Genomic DNA, 23,807 nt, shown 5'->3' on the forward strand with positions numbered 1-23,807 from the left:
TCTCTGACCTAATAATAAAAGCAGGTCAGGAAGGTCGTAGTCAAGGCGGACCCTCCTCCAGAAACTCCTTAGTTACTAAGTTACTTTTTACATAATCAGACCAAATCAAAGAAACTAAAGTGATTTGTTAAAAATGTCCAGATGTGTTTCTTAAAAACGGACATAAGGCCCTAAAAAAAAGTTGATGGGAAAGTTTAATTTTATTTTATTAACCAAATATGACACCAAGACTATTATCTTACAGCCACAATAGAAGAAATACATGGTTATAAGGCCACATACACCACAGATAATGACGACTACTAATGCAATTGACGACTACATTTCAAAATAAGGCTGGTGTAGTCACTGAACATTTTTCTCAGATTTCAGAAACCAGTTGCAAAACCTCCACATCCCCCAAAATACAGAGGATATAACCTCTGCGTATTTATTGCCCTGAATATTTATATTATTTGAGTCAAAATGTGCACAGTAAGAAAGGTCTGCCACAGTAAAAGGAGCCTGTATTCAAAAAATATCTATATATTTCAAAATATCCTAAATAATTGAAACATTTAACATTAAAGGGAGTGAAAAATATAAGAGCAAGGCTGGAATATTCCATAAAATCCTTAGAAAAACAGAAATATAAGCAGTGATTCACAGAGAACTGAGTGGTGGTTTCAACGTACGGCGTCCATATCACAAAGGAACACCATGCATCCTTTCTTTATGATCAAAAAGTATACCTGAAAAGATCCCCTGCTAAAAAGGTGTTAATCAGACTAATGGTTAGATAAATGCAAAGAAGCTGCTATGTAAAAAAGCTGAAGGATCCTATTACCATGGCTACCTGCTACACTTGGCTTTAATTATGGCGCTAATTACGGCTTTTAATTTTTTCCATATCCAAGAGTGCTCTGTCAGTTTATTCTGCTGCAAACTGGGAATGTGACCAACATGTCTGATCTTAAATCCACCAGTGGTGTCTGTATTTTAGACTGAACTGAACCTCCAACCTGTCCGGTCGCCCAGATCGCCCGTCAGACAGAGATACAGCAACAATGCAGATTCCTCAGAATTACATGAGGCTGCCAAACGTCCTGTAGCAACAAGTCTGGTTACATGTTTAAAATCACTCATTATCTGCTGCCTGCAATGCTAGACCTTTAAATTACAGCACTACACCTGACCTCCGCAGGAGTATCGGGGCGGCTGTGGCTCAGAGGTAGAGTGGGTCGTCCACTAATCAGAAGGTTGTTGGTTTGATCCCCGGCTCCTCCTGCTGCATGTCGAAGCAAGATACTGAACACTATACTGCTGTGAATTTTAATTAATGAGTTGGTTTCTGTTCGATGGGCTTTGCCGTCACTGTGTGAATGTGTGTGAAAGGGCGAGTGTGGCACATAGTGTAAAAGCACTTTGAGTGGTCGGAAGACTAGAAAGGTGCTATACAAGTACAGTACATTCACCATCTTTTCAATTATTATGGTTTATTCACTTATATAACCTTTAAGCTTACCATTTCTATTGCAGTTCAAAGGGTTCAAACTAAAACACCAATCTCTATGTATAAGAATGATTTTTCTTCACAGTTAAAATAAAAATGAAAACATTAAATTATTTAAGTAAAATGCAGTTTTATTGTCAAAACAAGTGTATATACAACACTTCCTGCACAACATTTCTCTGACCTCACTGAATTTGTAGAACTAACAGCTTTGTGGTGATTTGTTTGAGTGTAAAGGAAACAGAAGAAGGAATAAAAACAGGACGTCGTTCTTCAGCAGTTGTCGGTTCAGTGGCACACAATGATTGATCCATCATCCAGTCTGCAAAAAGGGGGACATAAGACACTAGAAAGATGTTTTCACATTCATCTGCTGAAAGTGGAAAGTTTCTCTGAGCTGAGGGGCGGGGCCTACGAGCATAATCTGTGGCTTTAAGTCAATCCTGGTCCAGTATGTAACTTCTACAGTGAGATCCACCAGCGCACACACACAGAGAATGGACTTCACAGTGAAGGAAGGAGACATCTTGTGTCCAGCAGGGAAACTTTAGCAATGAACACAATTTGTATATTTATAGATTATTGTAAAGAAAAGTCCAAGCTGACCCTTCTGCATATCTCAATAAATGTCTGGAGGGGATCTTTACATTTTTGATTCAGGCTTCTTGTGACACTAATACAAAACGTGGATTTTAAATGATTTTGGAAGCTCCTTGCCTAAAGTATATTATAAAACGTCTCTCACTGCATTGCTGCATGCAGCCACGAATGAGGTGAACTTTACGTGTATATTTTATTTAAACTGAATAAGATGATTAGGTTTTTGGTATTTTAATGGAGGGCTGTGAGGCAGCAGCAGATTCTTGCCTTCTTCCCCCCTCTGACAGATGAAAGGACGGAATAGCTAAAAGATGAAGTGAACACACACTCTCACACACACACACACACACACACACACACACACACACACACACACACACACACACACTCTCTCTCTGCCCGGGTCACCTCACAGCCAGCCGTTGGAGGAGAAGTCCCGCCTCAGCTGCTGCGTCTCAGCCTCTGTGAGCGCCTGAAGAGGTGATCGACAGGCGCCGCCGTGGTAACCAAACCACTCCATCGCCTGCTTGAGGGCGGGAACTCCTAACTTCCTGGTCACCTAGCAACACAGAGCTCCAATCAGTTTCCATGCACCCCCCGGCCCCTTAAGAGAAGGTGTGGTTTCAAAGCTTTATCAATACAGACACTTAAAATCTGACATCTTTACTATTTGTGGTCGATATTTGGCTGCTGCGCCGCATCCGGACTCTGACTGTAACTTGATATTAGAGGATTATAAAGTTGGGTTTTCGTGATTGATGCCGTTCGGGCAGTGACATTTAACACACCTTAACAGACACATAGCCGGAAGTTAATTATTCAGTGCTCACACATCTCACTCCGAGCGGCTCAGAGAACATAAAGAACTCTGACATTTAACTTTGTGCCAGCTGTCATCTCATTTGGAGTCTGTTTCAGTTTCATGTAATGTAGAAGTTAACTGAGGGTTCAGTGTCTTTACTGTTTTTAATTGCTTGTTATGTCTCTAAATATGTCTCTAATCTGGTTTGCAATGATGGCTTATTTTTCATACTTTTAATTTTATACTACGTCGAAAATAGGAAATGAAAAGAAAGGGCCACGAAAGTTAATTAGATTGTGATATTTAATGTGTCGGATTTGTGTGACGAGGAAGGGAAGTTGCAGACGTCTTTGTGTTGCATTTGATAAACTTACATGCAGTAAATACACTGATGGCAGTAACCGGTTTACTGTTTAGAAATCCTACAATCCAATCACATCCTTGGACTCATTTCTGTAATCGTGGAGGAAACTAGTTGGAAGATGGAAACATTCAGCAGCTGGAAATATTCACATTACTTTGATTTTAACAAACTAAACTGGATTTTAATCGTCTGAATGTAAAAGTCTGAATTTTGGACAGAATTACTTCTTCTTTATCTGTTCACACAAGTGAAGACTTTAATGTGATTTTTTTATATATTGATGTTCAAGCTAATATTCATTACATTAAATCAGCACCATCACCCACAAGTGCATTTGCTGCAAAGTTCCCAATTGACTTATGTGGTTAAATTAAGGTAAAATAAATACATTTTAAATTAGTGTGACAGGGTTTCTTTTTATGGATCACAACTCAAACGTTAATGTTATCTGATGTAAAAATGTATGCATCATTTAGTCTTTTCATATTCTGTATAGAATAAAAAAATGGAATATTAAAAAATAAATGTTATTCATTCACGAGTCCAACACGAAAAAACAAATTATGGCATTTGTGTGACCAGGAAGTTGGACTACTGTAACCAGTTCCCATTTACAATGCTGGCCTGGCAGCAGCAGGAATCGATGCAGCAAGTACAATATACATACAGCTAATGCAAAAACAATACAGTTAGACAGAGTTAAAACAGCACAACATATACAGATCTCAATAACTGCTGTTTTTAGCCCAAAACAATTGGGATTTGTGTTCTCCCACCGAGGTTTAATGCAACCAGTGAGGTGATTTCAGGCTCCAGATCAGTTCTAAGCAATGTGACTAAACCTCCGGTCTGGCACTACTTGTGGGAGTTTGTCTCTTGTGCTCTGTGGTGCGGCGGATAAAAGCGTCTGCCGTGCAGCAGATGGTACTCACGGCTGCGTTGGGCTCGATGAGACGCTGCTGCAGGACTCTGGCTTCCTCCCAGCGACCGGACACACACAGGCGCTCCAACTCACACAGCTCCGGGCCTAGCACGTTAGCCAGCGCACACACTCCGCCAACTGCACCTAGACACCCAGATCACAGTGGAGCGTTAAAGGATCAGTGAGAGAGACACAATCCAATGATATACTGTTATACAATGAGATATGCTCCTGACCTTCTGAACATCAACATCCTTTCTGCGTAATAGAATTTGTCTCAAAAAAAAAGGGGGGGAAAAGAAAACACAAGCCTCAGTCTGCAGCCACGCTACTGTAGAAACATAATGGCCTCTGTAGATAAAAACATCTCATTCTAAGGTAATGAAAACACAACAATTCTTATTTTCAGGTGATTGTACTCTGCTGAAAACATATCTATAAATATTATATTACATTTCCGCCAATAGATCCACCTCATTGTTACACACTGGACCTTTAAAACCACAAATGTCAACCTCATGGTGGCACGTGAGGAAAAGTCAGGGAATCACCAAAGTCACTGGGATTCATCCACTGGGAACCATGAATGTCTGGACACAATCTCATTGCAACCCATCCAGTTGTTACTGAGATATTTCCATCTGGATCAAAGTGGTGGACCAACCAAATGACATTGCCATCCCTAAATCCTCTATGCTAGCAGGACTTAAAAAGAAAGAAATATAATGGAAATTTAAAAAATGTAAAACCATTATGAGCTTCATCCAGAGAAAACTGGACTCTCAAACATTAAATCTGTCTGGTTTCCTTCACTATAAAGCATCAGATTTTGCAGAACAATAAACTGAAGCCAATGGATTATTTCTGCAAACAAACCTGCTTTTTAAGGGCTGCACTCTTATCAGGTTTAGTTTCATACTTATGTTGAGCTTGAAGGAGGTGTGTGCTGAGAAACCCTGTTTGATCAGTTCACTCAACTCAGCACTTAGTCTGTTTAGAATATTAAATCATGCACTGAAACATTGGCATGCATCACAGCACAGTACAAGAAGCACTTGAGTTGCCCAAGAGGTCGGGGAATTTCTTCAACCAGCAGAGTTTTCACATGACAACGTGTGGAGAGAATTCAAACAGCCGGAGATAAAACTGAACAGAAAGGCCTGAACATATATTCCTTCTAAATAAAGCCATCCATCACTCTCCTACTTTTACACTGTCAACACAAACATAAATGATTTCCTGTCAACACAGATCGTTTCTGAGATACAGGTCCAGCATTCCTTCCTGTTATTTTTCTTTCCTGACAGATCAGTAAGCAGCGGCGCTTTATGATGTCTGTTTTTTTATTTACAGAGATAGATACATATACATTTTCCCAGGCAACAAGATATCATGGCCTTTCAGTGTGACATCTCATTGTCTGTCTGGCGGAGGAGAAAAGCAGAGAGTCAGCCTCCATCCGCGGCCTTGGAGTTGTTGTTGTGGACAGACGAGCCGGCGGCTGCTGATGGGCGGATTTTCTGTCTGATTTCTGTTTCTGTGGCCCGTCGCCGCTCGGATCACACGGCTGACAGCAGCTTGCCTAACGCTGCTGACTGACAGGCGCGCCGCCCCGCCTCCTCGCTGCACTGCGAGTGACAGCTCGCCAACCAGAGACGCTATCTGGTTCAAACATGTCCAGGAAAGAGGGAGAACAGTGAGCCGAGGTTTCAAGGCCAGAGCCATAAACCTTCACTAACAACACATGGACATCAACACAGTCACTCTAATTAAATCCGTCACAATCAATTAACCCTCTAACACCTGTCCTTTGCAGATAAAATATGTTTTGATTGTTTGACTGCTTCAGACTGAAACCATTCTCATGTTATGGGATTTATGTCATTCAGGAAGGCAATTAGCTTAGCTTAAGGGCTGGAGGTTAGCCTAGCTCTGTCCAAAGATATAAAATATAACACCTCACTATTTAGTCCAGATGAAATTACAAATTTCAGGTAATTTATGGAGTTTCCAGATGGACTTGTTGTATAAAGCAACTAACAGCCAACAACGGAAATTGTTTTGGTGTGAGATGCTGGTGCTCTAGTGCGACATCTAGTGGCAAGTGAATTTTGTATATATAATCTTCAAGATGCCGACATCACCAACAGTTTAACTACAACATGCTTATACAAAAACATGAACAACCCCTAAACAACGTACAATTTCACAAAATTAAAGACATTTCCCTGCACAATAATCAATCATCATCGTAAATCAACAGCTGTATGATTTCTACTTATTTCTGTCAGGGGAACAGGACAATCATGAGACCAGAGATTTTGGGGTTGAATCTGACACGTTCTCCCTTTCGCAACTAAGGAAAAAAAATCTGAGTTTGCAGAATTGGCCACTTCACCAAGAACCGAAGTTGATGTGATGGACCAGTCTGAACTTTCCAATCAAAGCTTCTGTGGTGAAGCTCTGCGAGGTTGTGACTGACAAGTAGACGGCCCGACCCTCTCAGCATCATTGTTGAGAGCATGAATTTGGACATCAAAACTTGAACATGCTCTCACAGCAGGGATGCATTAGCATATCAATCACTCACTGGCGTTACATTGCTCTGCATTAGCTGTGTCAATCACACACACACACACACACACACACACACACACACACACACACACACACACACACACACACACACACACACACACACACACACACACACACACACTGCCAATTACTCCCATATTTCAGGTATGGAGATGAGAATATGTCAGAGAGCAAAGATCACAGAGCTGTGGGAGTGGGTGAGTGTGTGACGGTGTGTTAGTGTGGGGCAGTCGGAGAACATGACTCATTAGGTTTCTTAGCATCATATTGATGCCTGTCCCCTAACGTGTTATCTAATCCAGCCTTACAGTACACTGTACGTGGCTGACATACTGAGAAGGTAGAAGACATCACTACATAACTCTGCTGAGAAACAGGTTTTATGATTTACTGCAACTTCAAATGAGAGATCACATAATTCCCGCAGGATGAGAGAAATGTTTTACTGGATTGGGTTTACATAAACACACAGCAGTCTACATACAAAAAGGGGAAGTTGTCCTTCAAGTTTGCTTTTTGGACATTTAATGTGGAAATAAAACTGGATGAAGCACAGTTGACATACAAATATAATGGTTGTGAGATTCAGACTGAGAAATGTGGTTTTGTTGACCACTGACAGTATTAATGGACAAAGCTTCGGGGTCTGTAAACCGAAGCTAACATCAAAGTGCCTTAAACCTGCATTCTATGTAATGGCCAGCAGGGGGCAGCTCCATTGGATGCAATAAAAACTAATACCAGGCTATCCGCCATTGTTTCCTGCTACAGACGAGTCGAAACTGAGCAGCCAATGAGAATGTGACTCACCTGTCGTCTGTCAGACGTTTAACTTTTTTGCATCATTGTTGTCTTGTTCCAAAAATGGCCCAACTACAAAACTAACAAGTACTCTGAGTAAGACAAAGCCTGAAACACAAGCACATGATGACACTAACGAGGTGTTCAGTCTTCCCTTTTCTTAACCAGCACGTTGCGAACTTTGTCTGCTGTTTGGTGCCTATATGTGACTATACGTAGTAAACAAACAGCAAGAATGTAACTTCAAAATGTCAAAATTTCCTTTCAACCAGGTCAATATTTGCTATTTTTTTGTCTTCCAGCTTTGTCAGGCAACCACATTGCTCATAGTTCAATGCTGTTCATTATCCAAGGTGAAACTCGAGTGGAGAGTTTCTAAAACAGCTCCCACTTCCAACTGCAGATGCAATGATAACATAACTTCAGCAAAGTAATTCAAGTTGACTAATTGCAATTTGTGATGGATTACCAATCTGTAGTCATCTCCATGCTTTTGCTAATTGATTTTTATAGAGAAATTAAATGAAACAGCTGCTTGGGAGGTTGGAAATCAATCTAATTAGATTTAAATTAGGACATGTTTAAGACATGTAGCCTGGGTGACTCAATGTGAGGAGGATGTCCCTAAAGTTGTGCACATTGAACAGACGGTGACACACAATCCCTTCAGGAAGCTGCTCTGTTCATCTCGAGTATTAGTGAAATCTGAAACAGGAAGTGAATGCAAGGGTTTATGGGTAACAAGAGGGGAGGGTGTTGACATCTGATAGCCAGCAGTTTCATGTGTATGACGAGTAGATATTTTTGAATTATTTTATTATTAAAGAAAGAAATACAAAAAGACAACATGATACATTTCTGGTTGGATGAAAAGGAGAACAGTAGGGGAGATCGAAGCCTGGAGGATATGAAGGCTACCGAACACAACACCGCTGTTTGTCCTGTTTTAAGGCTTCTTACCGACACAGTAGGCGGCCATGAGAAACCCTGCTGAGCCCGCCAACACCTGGAAATCCTGCGTTTTGGTTTTGTGAACGATCAGGCCGATCCGTGTGATCTGAGGAAAGAGTTAAAAAGAAACAGAGAGAGAGACGAAAAAGATAAAAAAAATCACTGTTCCACTGTCACCGCTCCTCCCTGCTGCCACCACTAATATCTGATGTCGTCTTTTTTTTTTTTTAATCCCAGGAGAGGCTGTCACAAGAGACGACGACAAAGCCAACATCTCACACGGTAAACAAATCGCTCAAATTGAGACCAGCATTGACTCTTCACATGGTGGAGGTTTTGGAAGGGGGTGGGGGGGGGGGGGCTTCCCAAACAGAGGAAGAAAAGAAAGAGGGAGAGAAATAAAAAAAACAGACAAATCCCAAGTGAGAGAAAAAGAGGAATCAACTTCAAAAGAGGAGGAGGAGGATGGGAAAAGCTCATGAATAATTGATAAGCTCGCTATTTTGTTTTGCCTCTTTTAATTCTCTTTTGTCAATCCGGATATGAAGCGCCGAATCCAAATAAACCTGAAATGTTCAAAGGGAGCGTAAGACGGCTCTGCACATGAAGACGAAAACTCCGCAGGGAAAACCTGCAGCCTCCGGTTTCAGTCTCCATCACCGTTACCGGGGAGAGTCTATTTTTAAATGCCGGGTGTCAATCAGTTTCCCCATATCAGTCATTTCAAACACGCAGGACTGTAATTGATCAGTCAGTCAATCAGGTTATAGGAGCTCCTGCTGGTCTCCTGAAAGCTTCGGCACTCGGGCTATTTTGATACAGCTCCCCAGTGGGAAAATAACATCGCAGCAAGAGTACTGTCTGCCCCGGTGACAGAAAAACACTCATTAGCTTTTATTTTTTTAAGTCTCATTATCGCCATTAGTGTGCAGTGTGTAGTTTGAGAGCAAAGGGACACTTTACCCTCTGCTGAAGATTGGGGACTTGGTCATCCCCGCCCAGATATTTTGTTGTTGCCTCAAGGCATTACTTTACAATATGGGCATAAAGACACCAAGAAACAACTGCTTTCAGTCCTATTTATTAGATAATAATAAGCATCATGCTTTAGACATGCATATATGCCTTATTTGTATTAGTTGTCAAACTGGGTTCTAAGGACCAACAGGGAACCTTGTGTGGGTTGTAGTGAGTCCCCAGCAGAAGGAGGTTTAGAATATTTTAAAGGACCAGTGTGCAGGATTAATGACATCTGGTGGTGCAGTCGTAGATTGCAGTTCCCTCTGTTAATCCTCCTCTTTCAAGTGCGACGGAGAAACTACTGTGGACAAAAAGGCGCAAAAAACATCCCCACGTAGAGCCAGTGTTTGGTTTGTCCATTCTGGGCTGCTGTAGAAGCATGGCAGCCTCCATGGAAGGAGACCCACGACTCGTCCTAAGGTAACGGAAACGATAATAAATATATACCTAATAAATACCTATGAATACCATTTTCCATTTTAGCCACATTTAAAAACAATGTGAACAGAAAGAAATCAAATCTGAGCAATTACTCATAATTGAGCGCTAAGCCGAGCAGCGTCAATGTCTCTTTCAAGTATGTGCTCTGAAACTCCGTCTTCATTATCTGGTCTCTCGTTCTCTCTGCGGAGCCTCAGGCAGCACGTACTTCTAGTCATTACACAGATCTCTGCTCATTGCCTTTGCACATGAAATAAAATACGTTTGTTTACATGTTATTCTCTTCCTTCCTACACTTTTCAAAATGTTGTTCATACATATCATTAATGGGAATTATTGATTATTCTTGTTTTGATTCTATAGGATCCATCGATGTGTGTTGGCTGGTGAAAGCGCCTCTTAAACCTGATTGTGGGATCCATACTGCCTCAAGGCCACCATCCACTCGCTGTGACCTGTGTCCATTATTGCCTGTGAGTATTAGTAGGTAACAAAGGCATTGACCAAGGTAATCATTACTATTTTACATCTCCATTATTGATGATGTAACCTTTACAAGTAGACCTAATGCGTTGCCTTGAGGCAACAAATGGAAAATCACTATTTACTGTTCTGAGTATATATAAAACTAAAATAGATCTTTAAACCTGTATGCTTCTGTAGAGAATCATCCTCATGCTTATGTTTTTTTTCAACAAGTTATCTTGATTTGACACTGTTAAACTCAGCTTTTTCAGTTTTTCTGTGAATATAAGAACTTGAATTTTAAAGCTGCTGAAAACTTTCACTACATCCCGACAGTAGTACATGAGACAGATAATCTGAGATAAAAATCAGAAAGATAGTTGAGTCACATTCCCAGTTTGTCAAATACCACTGCTGGGAATGAGATTCAACATCAACTATCTTCAAGCTTCCAACCCAAAGCGTCTTTCTATCTTTCTTGGCTCTGATTGGTTGTTTTCGTTCAGGCCCGGTGGACCTTTAAAAATTATTAATCATTAATAATTAAATAAAAATGTAAAAATGTAGTAATCAGATTGAAACACTGTGACTGTGGAGACAAGCTTGTCATCTTAATCACAACAAAGTTTTTCGTGACAACGGATGAAAAGTGTTAGATTGAGTGTTATCATATCATTTTTAAGCGTTTGTGACTTTTTTTCAGGTGTGAGCGAGACGCAACTATAAACGATACCGGCTCTCTTGCAGGGATAAGGAACAGTAGGCGTTGTAATTATTTCCCTTAACAATAACTGATTGAAAAGGCAGTGTGTAAAGACGATTGATTCACCGATACATGTGTGTGTTCAACAGCGTGGGCAGGAGGAATCAGATTAGAGGAGATGAAACTTTAATGATCCCTGAGGGGGGAACTGTTTAAGCAGCAAACATCTTAACTACATGACAAGAACACTGAAAGCCCTACAGATGAATGGACTTCAGAGAGTTCAGATGGGAGACAGTTAGGATGGATTGGTGGATGATAAATGACCCCTGACTAGACTGAACAGTATGTGCTAGTCATTTATTCACAAATTACCAGTTCCACATCTGTCAGATCTGTTTCTCTCCACAGTCCTCAGCGACACAGAATCTCAATACAGAGCAATAAAAAGTGGCAATCACACTGCTGCTAAGACTTGCGTGCCCAAAATAGAAACACAGACACCACAAACAAATCTTTTTCTACTTGTTGTGTCTTCATATCACTGGTTTGGTTGAGAGGATCTGAGGATTTTGCCACTGATCCTCAAACAAATACTGTACTTAAGTGCAAATTCTGTGTTACTTCCCAATTTGAGTGTTAGTTCTTCTTCTCCACTCTACTACAGAAGGAAATATTGCACTTTTTACTGCATCCTCACACTCGAGGGAGCTTTCGGTTGGAGTGTTTCCTTCTTCCAGGAAGTGTGTTTTTCCAATTTTTTCCCATCGAACTCAGCTCATACCTGAGCTGCCGGTTTTTACACAGAACCATCTGGGAAGTCGTCGTTGGGAACTGTTTTGGTGTCTGACTGAATGAACCATCTGCCTACCAACGTCTATCACTGGCAAATTTCAGCCAATCAGATCAACGAACCGTCTCACGCAGTCGGGAGAAGAGCAGAAACATCTTTGAGAAGCCTTCAGTGTGGTTCTTTGCTGTTCTTTCGATGAAGAAATACTCTCCAGAACTGATGCTAGCCGCATCTAGGCTAAGCTATTTAGCAGCCTCTAGCACAAGGTTCATGCAACTTAACTGTAACAGGAATCATTTCAAACCCAATCAAAGCCACGGACCTGCACTTAGATGACCTTAGCAGTTAAGCTACTTGTCAACCACCAAGTTATATTATTCAACAGAAATCATTTACACATCTGTAAATGTATCATGACTCATAATGTTAATCTAGAAACCCTGAAAATACCCGATTACAGTGACTTCTTAAAAGGTCCAGTGTGAAGGATTTAGTGGCAATCAACTGAGTACAGCTTGCCCTTCCATGCATGAAGGAGAGACTACGGTGGCCATGAAACTCACGAAAAAACGAAAGGCAAAGTATTAAAACCGAAAGTACTGCACTGTTCAATTATTTCAGAAAATAAAAACAATAGTTTTGGACATCGAAGGTTTCGATCCAACAGCGACGATATTAAATATGATCAGCATTTTCATGTGCTGTTGCCCTGACCCAGTTTCATGAGTTTAATCAGTTATAAAACGTTATTATCTAACCAAGAGTTGTAATTCAGCTAAAACACACACACACACACACACACACACACACACACACACAAGATTTCCAGTTGATTGCAGGAGACACAATCAGCTCTGGCAAACTGTAGTCACATGCAATGGGCTCCTGCGCTCATGTACACAGAAACAAGTAAGGCAGTGCAAAGGAAAAAAAGGCAATAAAGAAGCTTTTCCACATGGCAGCACAACCAATCACATGCTCTTTTAGATGAACCAGAGATGGTCATGCAGTGAGACAATTCAAACTTGGCCTACAAGCCCGTCCACGCCACAGACTGCTGATAAAACACCAATTTGTTTTCTGGAAATATGTCTGACCTCTTGAAAACCCATTTCAAATTGGTCAAAATATAACAGGATTCAATTCCAGCAAAGACCATCGTCGCTAAAAAAAAGCCCTGTGCTGAACAGCAGGAGCCGGCTGATGTGAAGAAATTTGTGTTTGCCACTCTGAATAATCTTTCTGCAACTTGTCTGCCTCTCTCAAATTGACCCATCACCCATTGTTTTCTGTCTTTGGCCTCTTCACGCCCACAATTGAGCAGGGCCGCTGTGTGCTTGAACTACACCCACGCTCCTGTCTCCCAGCAAGTGGACAAACATGTTATTTCCCAAATCAGAAATCCATTTGCAACTTCTTGTAAGCGCTTCCCACACAGACGAAAAGGTACTAAGAGCTCAACAAGAGCAAACTGTTCTTTTTTTTTTCCTCCAACAAGTAACCCTGGAATCGACCCTGCAGGAGAAAACTAAACACTTTAGTTTTAGGTTCTTCAACAGTCTGCGCCGTCTGCTCGACGGCAGAAAGTTTACTGAAAATCTGCAAAGCATGAACAAAGGAATACAGGCCTGTTTCTGTGCAGCATCACAATGTACTAATACTGTCCTTCTATTGCTGCCAAATTGACCTTGTTCAGACTATTTAAGATGTAATCTCAAGGTTATTATTATTCAGAGCCTCCACTCTGTGATTTAACATTTAAAAAAAATACATGATACAGACAGAGAATTGTACAAAACGCTTTTAAAAATATCAGGAAAACTCATCTCTGATCAATATTTACAGGAACTAATCTGCTGATAATTCATCCAAATTGCTTGTTTTACACAAACTTCCTGCAGTAATTCCTTTCACTATCTAGGTTCATTGCACAGTTTATCAGTTGTTGTGTACTTTCATTGTTATACATTGAAGTTAATATAAAATATCTGTAAAATATGTCACTTAGTCAGTTAGTTAATTTTTCAATTAAATGTGTCTCTTAAGGAAAGAGGTTGGGAACCACTGCTGTAATCCTTTCATCCGTTTAGTTTTCTGGTGTAATGAACATCACTGTTCACCGGGCAGCTAACACAGCTTCAGACTTTTAGTGGTTTTCACTCTTTATGTACATATATATATATATATATATATATATACATATAAATAAAGAGCATGCAGCTCCAGAACTGTGCTCAATTTTAAATGTTTAACATCCAGTTTGTTATCTTGGTTCAGAAGTTTTTAAAAGTCTCTAAATACTCAGCAAATAATTAAATAAGTAAAGATATAAATAAGTAAGATATTCAGACCCTGATACAACTCCGGACCCCCGTCAGGTGCTGGAGGCTCACAGAGAGAGAACGTTTGTCTGACAGCTGATCGGGATTTCTTCATGACTCACAGATTACATGGAGGAATAAAAAGGAAGTGTTTCTTACGTCTCCTCCGCTGTCTTTCAGGCCCAGGATGTTTGGGTGCTGAGACAGCTGCAGCACAGCGTCCAGCGGCAGCTCCAGGCCCGTGTTGGCCGGCACGCTGTACAGAACCACCGGCACCGGGCTGCTGTCCGCCACCTGCAGGGGAGAGAGAGCCCTTAAATACACCACCACACTTTCCTTTACCGTAATCTCTCCCTCGTTTACAGTCAAGTCAAAGAGCCAGGTTTGAAGTCTCACAGAAGTTGTTTTACTGTGAGTGAAAATGGTCATTTGATCTGGTTGAATTCTTAGATTTAACTGATTTTCTCTGCAGTTTCAGTGCAACTCTTACAATCTGTGGGCGATTTGAGGGTGGGGGCCATCCCTCTTGTTAGCAAAATGACCAAAATGCATCCACCTTTTTAACCCTTTCATCCTCCCCTTCATCCCCGCCTACAGGGGTAGGCAACCTGCGACCCCTGTGGTTTCTGGAAAAACATTATGAAAATGAATAATTGTTCATTTTTAACATTTTAATTTATCATTGAATGCCTAAAGTCATTCTTAAATTCACCAATTGTACAAATGTATAGCCTTTAACACTCTGCAGAACCTCACTAGCGGTGGTAGTCTTGAGTCTCCCTAGCTAGGCTGGCTATGGACTGGTATGCTCAGATATGTTTTGTGGCTCCAGAATGGCTCTTGTGAAAGTAAAGAGTGCAGTATCAGAGAGAGTGCAGGGGCAGAGGGGTTGTTTCTGACTGAGGGCCCCGACCACGGCTCTGAAACATGTGAAACACAGTGCACTGTGGAGCTGGAGCAGCAGACTTTATAATATAACTGAGGCTGTTTCCTTTCTGTCTTTAATACTGTCTAAAAACAAACTCTCAATCTCAAGCTGGCTCAGGGGCCCTGCTGGTATCGTCATCTCGTAGAGGGGCCACTTCAATGTTCAAGTACTGACACTATGTAGTCTGAAAATATTTCCATTACCAACGTCATACTTACTGCAGTTCCTGTACATTCTGTACATGCCACACGCAGCCGAACAACAAATGAAGGCCAGAAACCTTTTTATCAAGCCTTCGCACACATTTTAAAATGTTTATGAACGGGCAGTTTAAAATGAAATAGATAGAAAAAGATATATTTACAAAAATAATCATCTTGCAGACCGGAGTATATAATATTTTAGAGATCAAGTCGCAGGCCGGAGGGATGGCCCGGCAGTTTGAGACTGCTCTGGACTAAATACTATAAATACTCTATATTATTGCTATACTGTAGCCTATATACTGTATAGAGTGTGCAGTCAGAGTGAGGGGATCCTACAGACACACTGCCGCCTGCATTACGTCAGTTTGTGGTCAGTACTTCGGGACCAATGTGTGTGAGATGGTGTGTTCGACTGTCAGCTGACCTTGGTGAAGTGCTGGATCAGAGCACGGCTGTCCATCTTGCCCTTGTAGAAGCAGGGCGTTACCACGAGGGCGGCGTCGGCTCCGGCCGCCGCCATCTTCTCCGTGAGCTGGACTGTGGCTCTCGTGGCTGAACAGACGGAAAGGGGGGGGCAACTTAACTGACAAACACTCGCTTTTGTCTGCCTGTCGAAAACCTTTTATCACGACAGGCAGTTAAAGGACTGGAGAGAGTGCAGGAGCTTTCATACTTTCTCATTTTGTACTTTGTGATTGTTCGTTCCCTCAGTTCAATATATATCTACGGTATACGAGCACTTCTTCAACACACCTTCTCTATGGACACATACTGCATTTGTGCCCTCACATTTAAGACCTTATATGTGTTCTTTCTCCTTCTTATGGAACTAAATACAACATCCTTGACCTCAGTAACTCACAGGATAGATGCAGTAAAGAGGACGACGGAGAGAGACAGACTTAAGACTGAACATCAGTGAAAAGAGGAAGAGGGAGAAATGAAGACTGAGAAACAGACCTTGGATTTCAAATCAGCTCTTCCATCAGCATCATTTCATGGCGTAAAGGCCAAGTAGGACCGACACAAATAATGTAACAAATATGTCCCTGAAATATTAACTGAATAAATATCTGTGAAATAATGGATGAATTGAGCGCTCAGAAGGTTTTTATATCTATATCTATGATTAACACCACCGTCAATAATGAGCTTTGAAAACTAATAAAAAAAAGAGATTAAACACTGTGCACGTGGAAGCAGCTCTTTTTACGAAGTCATTTTCCAGAACCTTTCCAGGACCTCTTCAGGGCATTTTCCAGGGGTTTTCCAGGTCATATCATTTACCAGAAAGCCTAGTATTGACACATTTTACCCCAGTTTTATTCCTCCTTGTTTAATGATGCAGGGTTCGTGATCAAGTGTCTCAGGTTCCTTACAGGAAGATGGCAATCACTCCTTTTTGTGGCAGGCTCGGCTCTTCTCACCATAGCTGATTTTATGTAGTCGGCAGCAATTCGACTACACTTTACTAACAATAATGTGGCCAACAGTTCAAATCAAGCCACAGTGAAGGATTTTCTTGCAGGTATGATTTAACGTCTGAGCAGCTGAACCTACCAGCAGTCGACTTTCAAACAAAACACGCACCAAAGGTTTATGTAGGTGATTGGTGGCGAGGGGCTACCAGGACAACATACAGATTATATCTACAATATTTGATTTTAATCAATTTACAGGAGATTACTTGATGTTTTTATCAAGGGGAACCCGGCTCAGCCACCCTCATCCTTAACACCGGAGCACCCCAGGGTTAAGGGCTGCGTTTCCACCAAATTAACTAAATAATTTCCAGTTGGGAACCAATTATTTGGGTTCCAAACATTTAGGTCAAAACACTCAGAGCAGTTCAAAACTGGGTGCTTGAACTGGAACGAAGCCCGTTCCCTTCTACCCTCAGGCCACTAGGATCCTAAATGAGGTCACGACCTAATACCGTGTACCTTACGTATATGATTAAATGTGACAAATAAGGTCACTAAAATCTATATTGAACACACCTGTAGAATCAATCTGAGCTCTTTTGAAGTCTTTTATAATGAAAATGTTTGTAGTTCTGAATAAAGTAAATTTGAACAACTGGGAGACGTAACTGACTTAACTCAAAGTTTGTATTTTCACCCTTTTGTCTGCGTTCAGTCTGAATGAACTGCTGCAAAACTAACTTTACTTTAACAAAGAAAACTTTAAGATGATGATTACCTTTATTCTAAAACATTATAGAATTCACTTTCAGCAGTTATCTTTTTGAACTTTGTGTTTTCCATAATTTGTTTTATTTCAGTGTCAGTGACACTGAAATGTTTTGACAGTGTGTCAATTTTGAAAAATAATAAAAATGTCTCCTATATCAACTCTAATTATTGTCATTGTTTTTGTTATTTATCAATTAATTTGAAACTTACATTTAAATAAAACATATTTTTTCACGGTTCACGCTGTACATTAGAAGTGTTTCCAGACTTACATTCACAACCTGATCCGGCCATCAGCAGTTTGTCCGCCGGCAGCGACTGTCTGACTGTCCTCACCACCTCCACCCGCTCCTCCTCCGTCAGGTACGGATACTCACCGTTAGAGCCCTGAACCACCAGACCTGCAACACAAAACACATTACTCTGCTTCTGTTGCTTCTGCAAAGAAGGTCAAGTTATGTTCATCCCCCTATTGTCTGCTAACCAACCGTACGGCGGCCAGAGAGGCTTTATATTTATTGTATAGGACGTCTTTAGTGATATCAACAGACCAAACTGTAGGAGCTCTTCTGTCATGTACCCACAACAACACTGACTGGGAAAGTGAAACCTGACTGAGGAGATTCACACAACGTATCTATCATCTGTTTGCAAAGAGGACTTTCTACAACCCTAAAAATATAGATAACTCCTCTCAGCCTTCTCACTGCACCGAATGAAGCTTTTAGGACAGGCGGCCCCAAACGTTTCACTGGAATAAAAGCACAAAAACACGGCTGTATCCAAGGCGGCGATACGTTTGTATTTGTCAAAGATATGGACAGTGCGCCAAAGATCACAGACTGGATCTTTGACAGGTTTTATGTTCTGATGTACAGATCTGCACCGCAAAGTCTAAACAGAACTTTAGCCTCCAAAAAATGTGGAGTCAGTCCCATAACCGAAACCTAATTCAATTCTGTTGTTTTAGCGAGCTTAAACTTCTGTAGTATTTTAATTATTATAATATTGGTGATGTACTTCTTTATACCATTACAAAAACGTAAGCAAATAATAAATACATTTGATGTCAGTCACATAAAGTAAAAGCACTGTTAACAACTTAATTACAGCAGTAACAATTAAATGTGTTGATCCACAGAAAAGTAATTGGCTACCACTCTGATAATCGATTCATTGTAAATTGTTTTTGTTGTGACAGCTGATGTAAATGTAGAAAACCGAGGAAATTCAACTGGAAGGGGGGAACATTTGTAGAAAGAAGATGCATTCACATCTTCTCACACATTCTGTTGACACATTTTAAATAAGTTCGGAGAAATGCTGCATATGAGTGAATATAAATACATTTTTATACAGTTTAAGTTTATTAACTGAAGGGAACTGGTAGAATGAACTTACTCTATCCAAGTTACCTTAAGAAATACTTGAGTTACTTGTACTCAAATCAGATATTTCATTAGCAGTGTGTATATAGGATAATAATAGTTTTAGTAGGATTGATAGTTTAACAATCATTTAAAAGTATTACTAATGCCAATAATAGCAGCAGCATAATTAGTAGAGGCTACTACAGCTGCATATATACCAATACAAAAGCACCAGAGGGCGACAAACACCCGCAGGCCTCCAGGTGATTTTGCGTTTCTTCCTCCATGCTGAACTTTGTCCTCTCTGCCAGGTCCCTAAACAAACACTAATGACCGACTGACAGTGAACCTCTCTGCAGGGTCTGAAGAGTGAAACGAGTTCAGGAGTCTACCTGATGTCCCACATACTGTCAGGTTCACCTGGATGTGTTCCTGAAGGAGTCACACATGCTCCTGCTCACTGGTCGAACCCATACAATGAAGCAGTGTGCCTCAGGTCTGACCTTTGAACCCTATCTTGGCATATTTCTGCAGGTTTCCCTCCAGTTTCTTGTAGTCCACCTCCTCCTCTGCGGTGAACGGGGTGGCGATGGGCGGATAGATCCCGCTGAGGTCCAGGTTAGCAGCCGCTGTGTAGCTCTGGGTTTGTTTCCATGCCGACAGGTGAGCTCCTGTGCGCAGGGGACTCAGACCTCTCCATGCCCGGACGCACAGCATTGTGAAGCGGACTGAGTGGCCGAGCTGCTCGCTGCCTGTGTGCTGGGACTGTGTGCTGGGACTCTGTGCTGGGACTCTGTGCTGGGACTGTGTGCAGCTGCTGCAACCCAGCACAGTTAATCACTAACCTGCTTTTGTAAATATTGACCAGAATTTGTGATTTCTGAGCAACTTTGAAAGTGTCCCAATCCTCGAGCTGACTGACGCAGGATCCACGTTTCGCTGTGTAACCGCAGCTTTGCCTCAAAGTGCGACTTTTCTCTTCATTTCACACGATTACTTTCCTGGTAGAGAGCGTCAGTCAGCTTACACCGGATTAAAGAGCCTGTCAGCGGTTAGGAAGAACCACTTTCACCGCGCAGTGTTAGCCAAGGGCCGCAACAGACACAAAGCTCCGCCCAGCAGCAACAAGGGCTCATGGAGCAAAAGCTGGTCCCAGGTCGGTTTACTGTCAGCATGTGAACCGGTATGGAAGATAAGGGTGGCAAAAATACACACTGTCTTTACTCAAGTAAAATAGCAGATATTTGTAAAAAAAAAAAAAAAAAAAAAAAAAAGACCCTTCTTTACGACGGAGTATTAGGGCCAGACAAAAAGAAAAATATATTTTCTTATAATAAAGTCGTAATATTACGAGAATAAAGTAGTAGTTTTATGACAACTGTCAGCCTTGTTTGCTCAGCCAGGAAAACTGTTATAAACTGTTTAAGGACGAAATGATCAATACGTTAGTTTACCTGTTGACTGTACGGTACGACTGAGACAAACAGCGGCTGCTGGGCTCAGGCTGAGACTGCTGATTGGTTGAGCTGCTCACGTCAGATCTTCATAACTCTATCGAAGCTTTTTTCTCATTAAAACAACTTTCTTTCTTGTATTATTACGACTTTATTCTCATATTATTACGACTTTATTCTTGTAATTTCCAAAATTTTATTTCTGTTATTTCTTTATTTATTTTTCCTTTTAGTATGGCCCTAATACTCCATTGTACTTTTTCAACTTCTTTATATAAATAAAAGTGAAAAAGTACAGAATCTGAACTGCAATAAAAGTGTAAAAGTAAAAAGTACTCTCTTGGTTTCTGAGCTGAACTGAAACTTCAGATAGTGTTGAGTCTCCCTCTCTTGTCTGTTTCAGCTTTGTTATGTCTGTCAGGTGTGATACTGTACGGCCAACCCAACCCGAGGCCGAGCCCGAACCGAACCTGAACTTCCACTTAAATATAACAATATAATAATAAGTAATAATAATAATTTAAATAGTGTATTACAAGCTAAAGTAAACAACATTATTTAGTAATAATTTAGTGTAAATTGTTATAATAAATAAGATTAATTACAGTTGCATGCACTATTACCACCACTTAATTCAACGCATGGTTGCAAGATAAACATTCTAATTAATTAATTTAAATAAACCTTTTAAGTTGCAAACATTATTAAATAATGTGGTAAAACTAGTTCAAACTAATTTATGAGTACACTTTAATAAGACATTTCAACTAAAGTGGATTACATCGAACATTTTAAATAACACAAACTCAGTTTAAGTACAAAAGGATTCTTGATTAAGCAGCTTTTACTGGTGATTTTAAGTGACACTAACTTAGTTTTGTAAGTTACAGAAACATTCTTGGTTATTTACTTTTTTACTTGTATTTTATATTTTTAATTGAGTTTGTTTAACTTAAAATTTTTGATGTAATCAGTTTCAACAATTTTTTTGTTTACTGTTTACTAACTAATTTATCTGGTTTTACAGTGTCTCCTAATCAAACAGAAAACTTGTTTTTATGCCATCAAATAGTAATTAAGTTGTAATTTAAAAAACCTTAATGTAGAGGAAAAGCTAATTCCCTGTACTCAGTGTGGTACATTTGTTGAACACAATTTCCTTAGAAGTTGTCATGACTCAAAAAGATTGATGCAAACTGTTGCATGAAATGTTTTTGGTGAGCCAAAACATTTGTTTTTAGAGTGTATTAATAAAATAAAAGTATATAGTTAAAAAAAAGGCTATAAGTTATTTTCATAAAAGTTACTGCAGCTTTAAGTAAACGATTTAAATACTTCCTCCACCCTTGTGTCGATATAATCTATGTTGAAGAAAATAGAATAAAAAATATAATGTTCAGAATCAGTGAAATCAGTTAGTGGACAGAAATGACTGAAAAAGTTCATTTACGTTTAAAAAATGTTGATTTATCTTTAAAAAGGAACACCAGACGTTGCACATATAAAAATGACCACTCTGACGTTAACATTGACAACATCAACAGAAAAAGGAACTCTAATGAAAGGAATACAAACAGAAAACAAGATGATTACCATGTCTGTAATAGATAGTATCACAAATTATATTAGAATGACATGTTAGTATAATTACTAAAAGAGACATGAAAAACAAAGCTGACATGTTACTGTTTAACGTGGGCTTGATGGTCCTCCAGCCTCTGGTTGCTTTGACACTACTGCCACCATGTGGAGAACAGTGTCATCGCAGTGTTCTGCAGCTTGTGCCGTCAAATTAGCCTCCACTGATGCAAATGTAATACAAGCATTGTTATTTGAATTATCACAGCTGTGTGTCTCTCTTCTTTAACTTAAGCCTGTCACCGATGCTATGAAAGTAATACTAAACCTCCTGTAGGAGCTCCCTCGTTTATCTCATTTAAGGAAAGACACCAGGGTAAACATTTTAAGTAAGATATCGCCATGAAACTTCTGATATTTGATGCAAATGTGGCAGTATTCAACTAAATATGCACTATTTTGTACACGACAGAAATCGGAACTTTGGATGAATTATAGACGTATTAGGGTGAAATATTTTTTTACTGAGGGAATTTTTTATTCCTCTTCATTACTCCATAAATCAGAAAATACTGTCAACAACAGCCATAAAAAATTATTTCATTCCATGTTTTTAAGAATAAAATATTATATAAACCAGCTGTAAATAATAAATGAACAAAACCCTCAGTAAAAAAACCTCCAGAATATAGATAGTGATGAAAGTGGGAAGCATGTTAGTGCTACTGTGGAGATTTCTGGCTCTGAGAAAAAAATAGAAAAGGTACGTATTGTAAAATTACATTAAAAAAGTTGAACTAATATATCTCACCATGAAACGATTACTTGATGATTACTTACATAAGATTATTTTTGTGTGTGAGTTTTCTGAAATGTTATGTTGAATGATTTAAATGAGGCGTTATCTAATGCTAACTTTTGGATTAAAATTCAGATGCAAATAAACAACTTGAAACACCTAAATGTATATTTTGGGCTTCTTCTTTCCACTAGTCTGAGAAAGGGTTTCTAGCTAGCACCAAGGTTCAAATCCTGAATGGAAGCGGTTCAAGAATCAGAGTTAATTTGTTGGAAAAATACTGTATGTGGCACAAAAGTATGTGAACACTGGTCTGAAGCTGTTCCATGGTTTGGGTAAGGTGCTTTATTTCCAGTTAAAGGGGAACTTCCTCAGATTTTTACCCTAGTCTTGATCACTAGAGGTCACCGAGTACTGTCGATAGGAAAAACAACGACCAGAATTGGTTCTAGCAAACTGGAGTTCCTGCAGCTAATGGCCAGAGCTCCCAGTTAGTTATAATACACTTCTTGGGGGCATATCCTAAAGAGTGCCTTTAGCTCCTCTTAACAGACACAAAATGCTGTTAAAATGTGTGTGCAACATGCTCAGGGCCCTTACGTGACAACAACATGCCTTTTCAACTCATACGTTGTGCAGAAACCGTACAAACAGTACTGTCGCCTACCTGTTTTTCCACCGCTCGCTTCACCGAAAGCCCAGAATAATCGATCATGGAGATAATGCCTTCACCACGAAAAAAAAGTTTATTTCCCCTCAAAAATGTCCATGTCTTCACACACTACTCTCCGATTTGCACACTTCCTGCAACAATTTCTTCTTCTGCTTTTACCTGCAACAAGTGAAATCCCAGCGCGGGACTCACGCTGAAGTCCCGTGGGATAGACGCAGAAGAAGAAGAGATTGTTGATCGGAGGTGTTTACAAGTGAAGAAGCTTGGAGTAAGAATAACGTGTGTTGATCTACTGTGGAGAAGAAATGGTTCGCGTTTGTGCCTTTCCAAA

At 40.1% G+C, this 23,807-nt stretch overlaps 1 protein-coding gene across 2 annotated transcripts; it reads right to left on the minus strand.

The window, feature by feature from the left end:
• Positions 1 to 1,602: 1,602 nt before the first annotated feature.
• hoga1 (4-hydroxy-2-oxoglutarate aldolase 1) lies at positions 1,603 to 20,086 on the minus strand. Of its 2 annotated transcripts, none has more exons than XM_051385060.1 (8): positions 19,476 to 20,086; positions 17,875 to 18,003; positions 15,832 to 15,959; positions 14,433 to 14,567; positions 8,540 to 8,636; positions 4,191 to 4,324; positions 2,506 to 2,651; positions 1,603 to 1,814 (listed from the first exon to the last, which is right to left on the minus strand). In XM_051385060.1, exons 1-8 carry the CDS (start codon positions 19,687 to 19,689, stop codon positions 1,781 to 1,783), a joined length of 1,017 nt encoding a protein of 338 aa, XP_051241020.1. In that variant the 5' UTR covers positions 19,690 to 20,086; the 3' UTR covers positions 1,603 to 1,780. The 2 variants fall into 2 exon arrangements, with proteins under 2 accessions (XP_051241020.1, XP_051241021.1); XM_051385061.1 differs by having other exon boundaries at positions 2,501 to 2,651; positions 19,476 to 20,083.
• Between the last annotated feature and the right edge of the window lie 3,721 nt (positions 20,087 to 23,807).

Source organism: Dicentrarchus labrax, unplaced genomic scaffold (assembly GCF_905237075.1).
Source record: "Dicentrarchus labrax unplaced genomic scaffold, dlabrax2021, whole genome shotgun sequence".
NCBI classification, from domain to species: Eukaryota; Metazoa; Chordata; class Actinopteri; family Moronidae; genus Dicentrarchus; species Dicentrarchus labrax.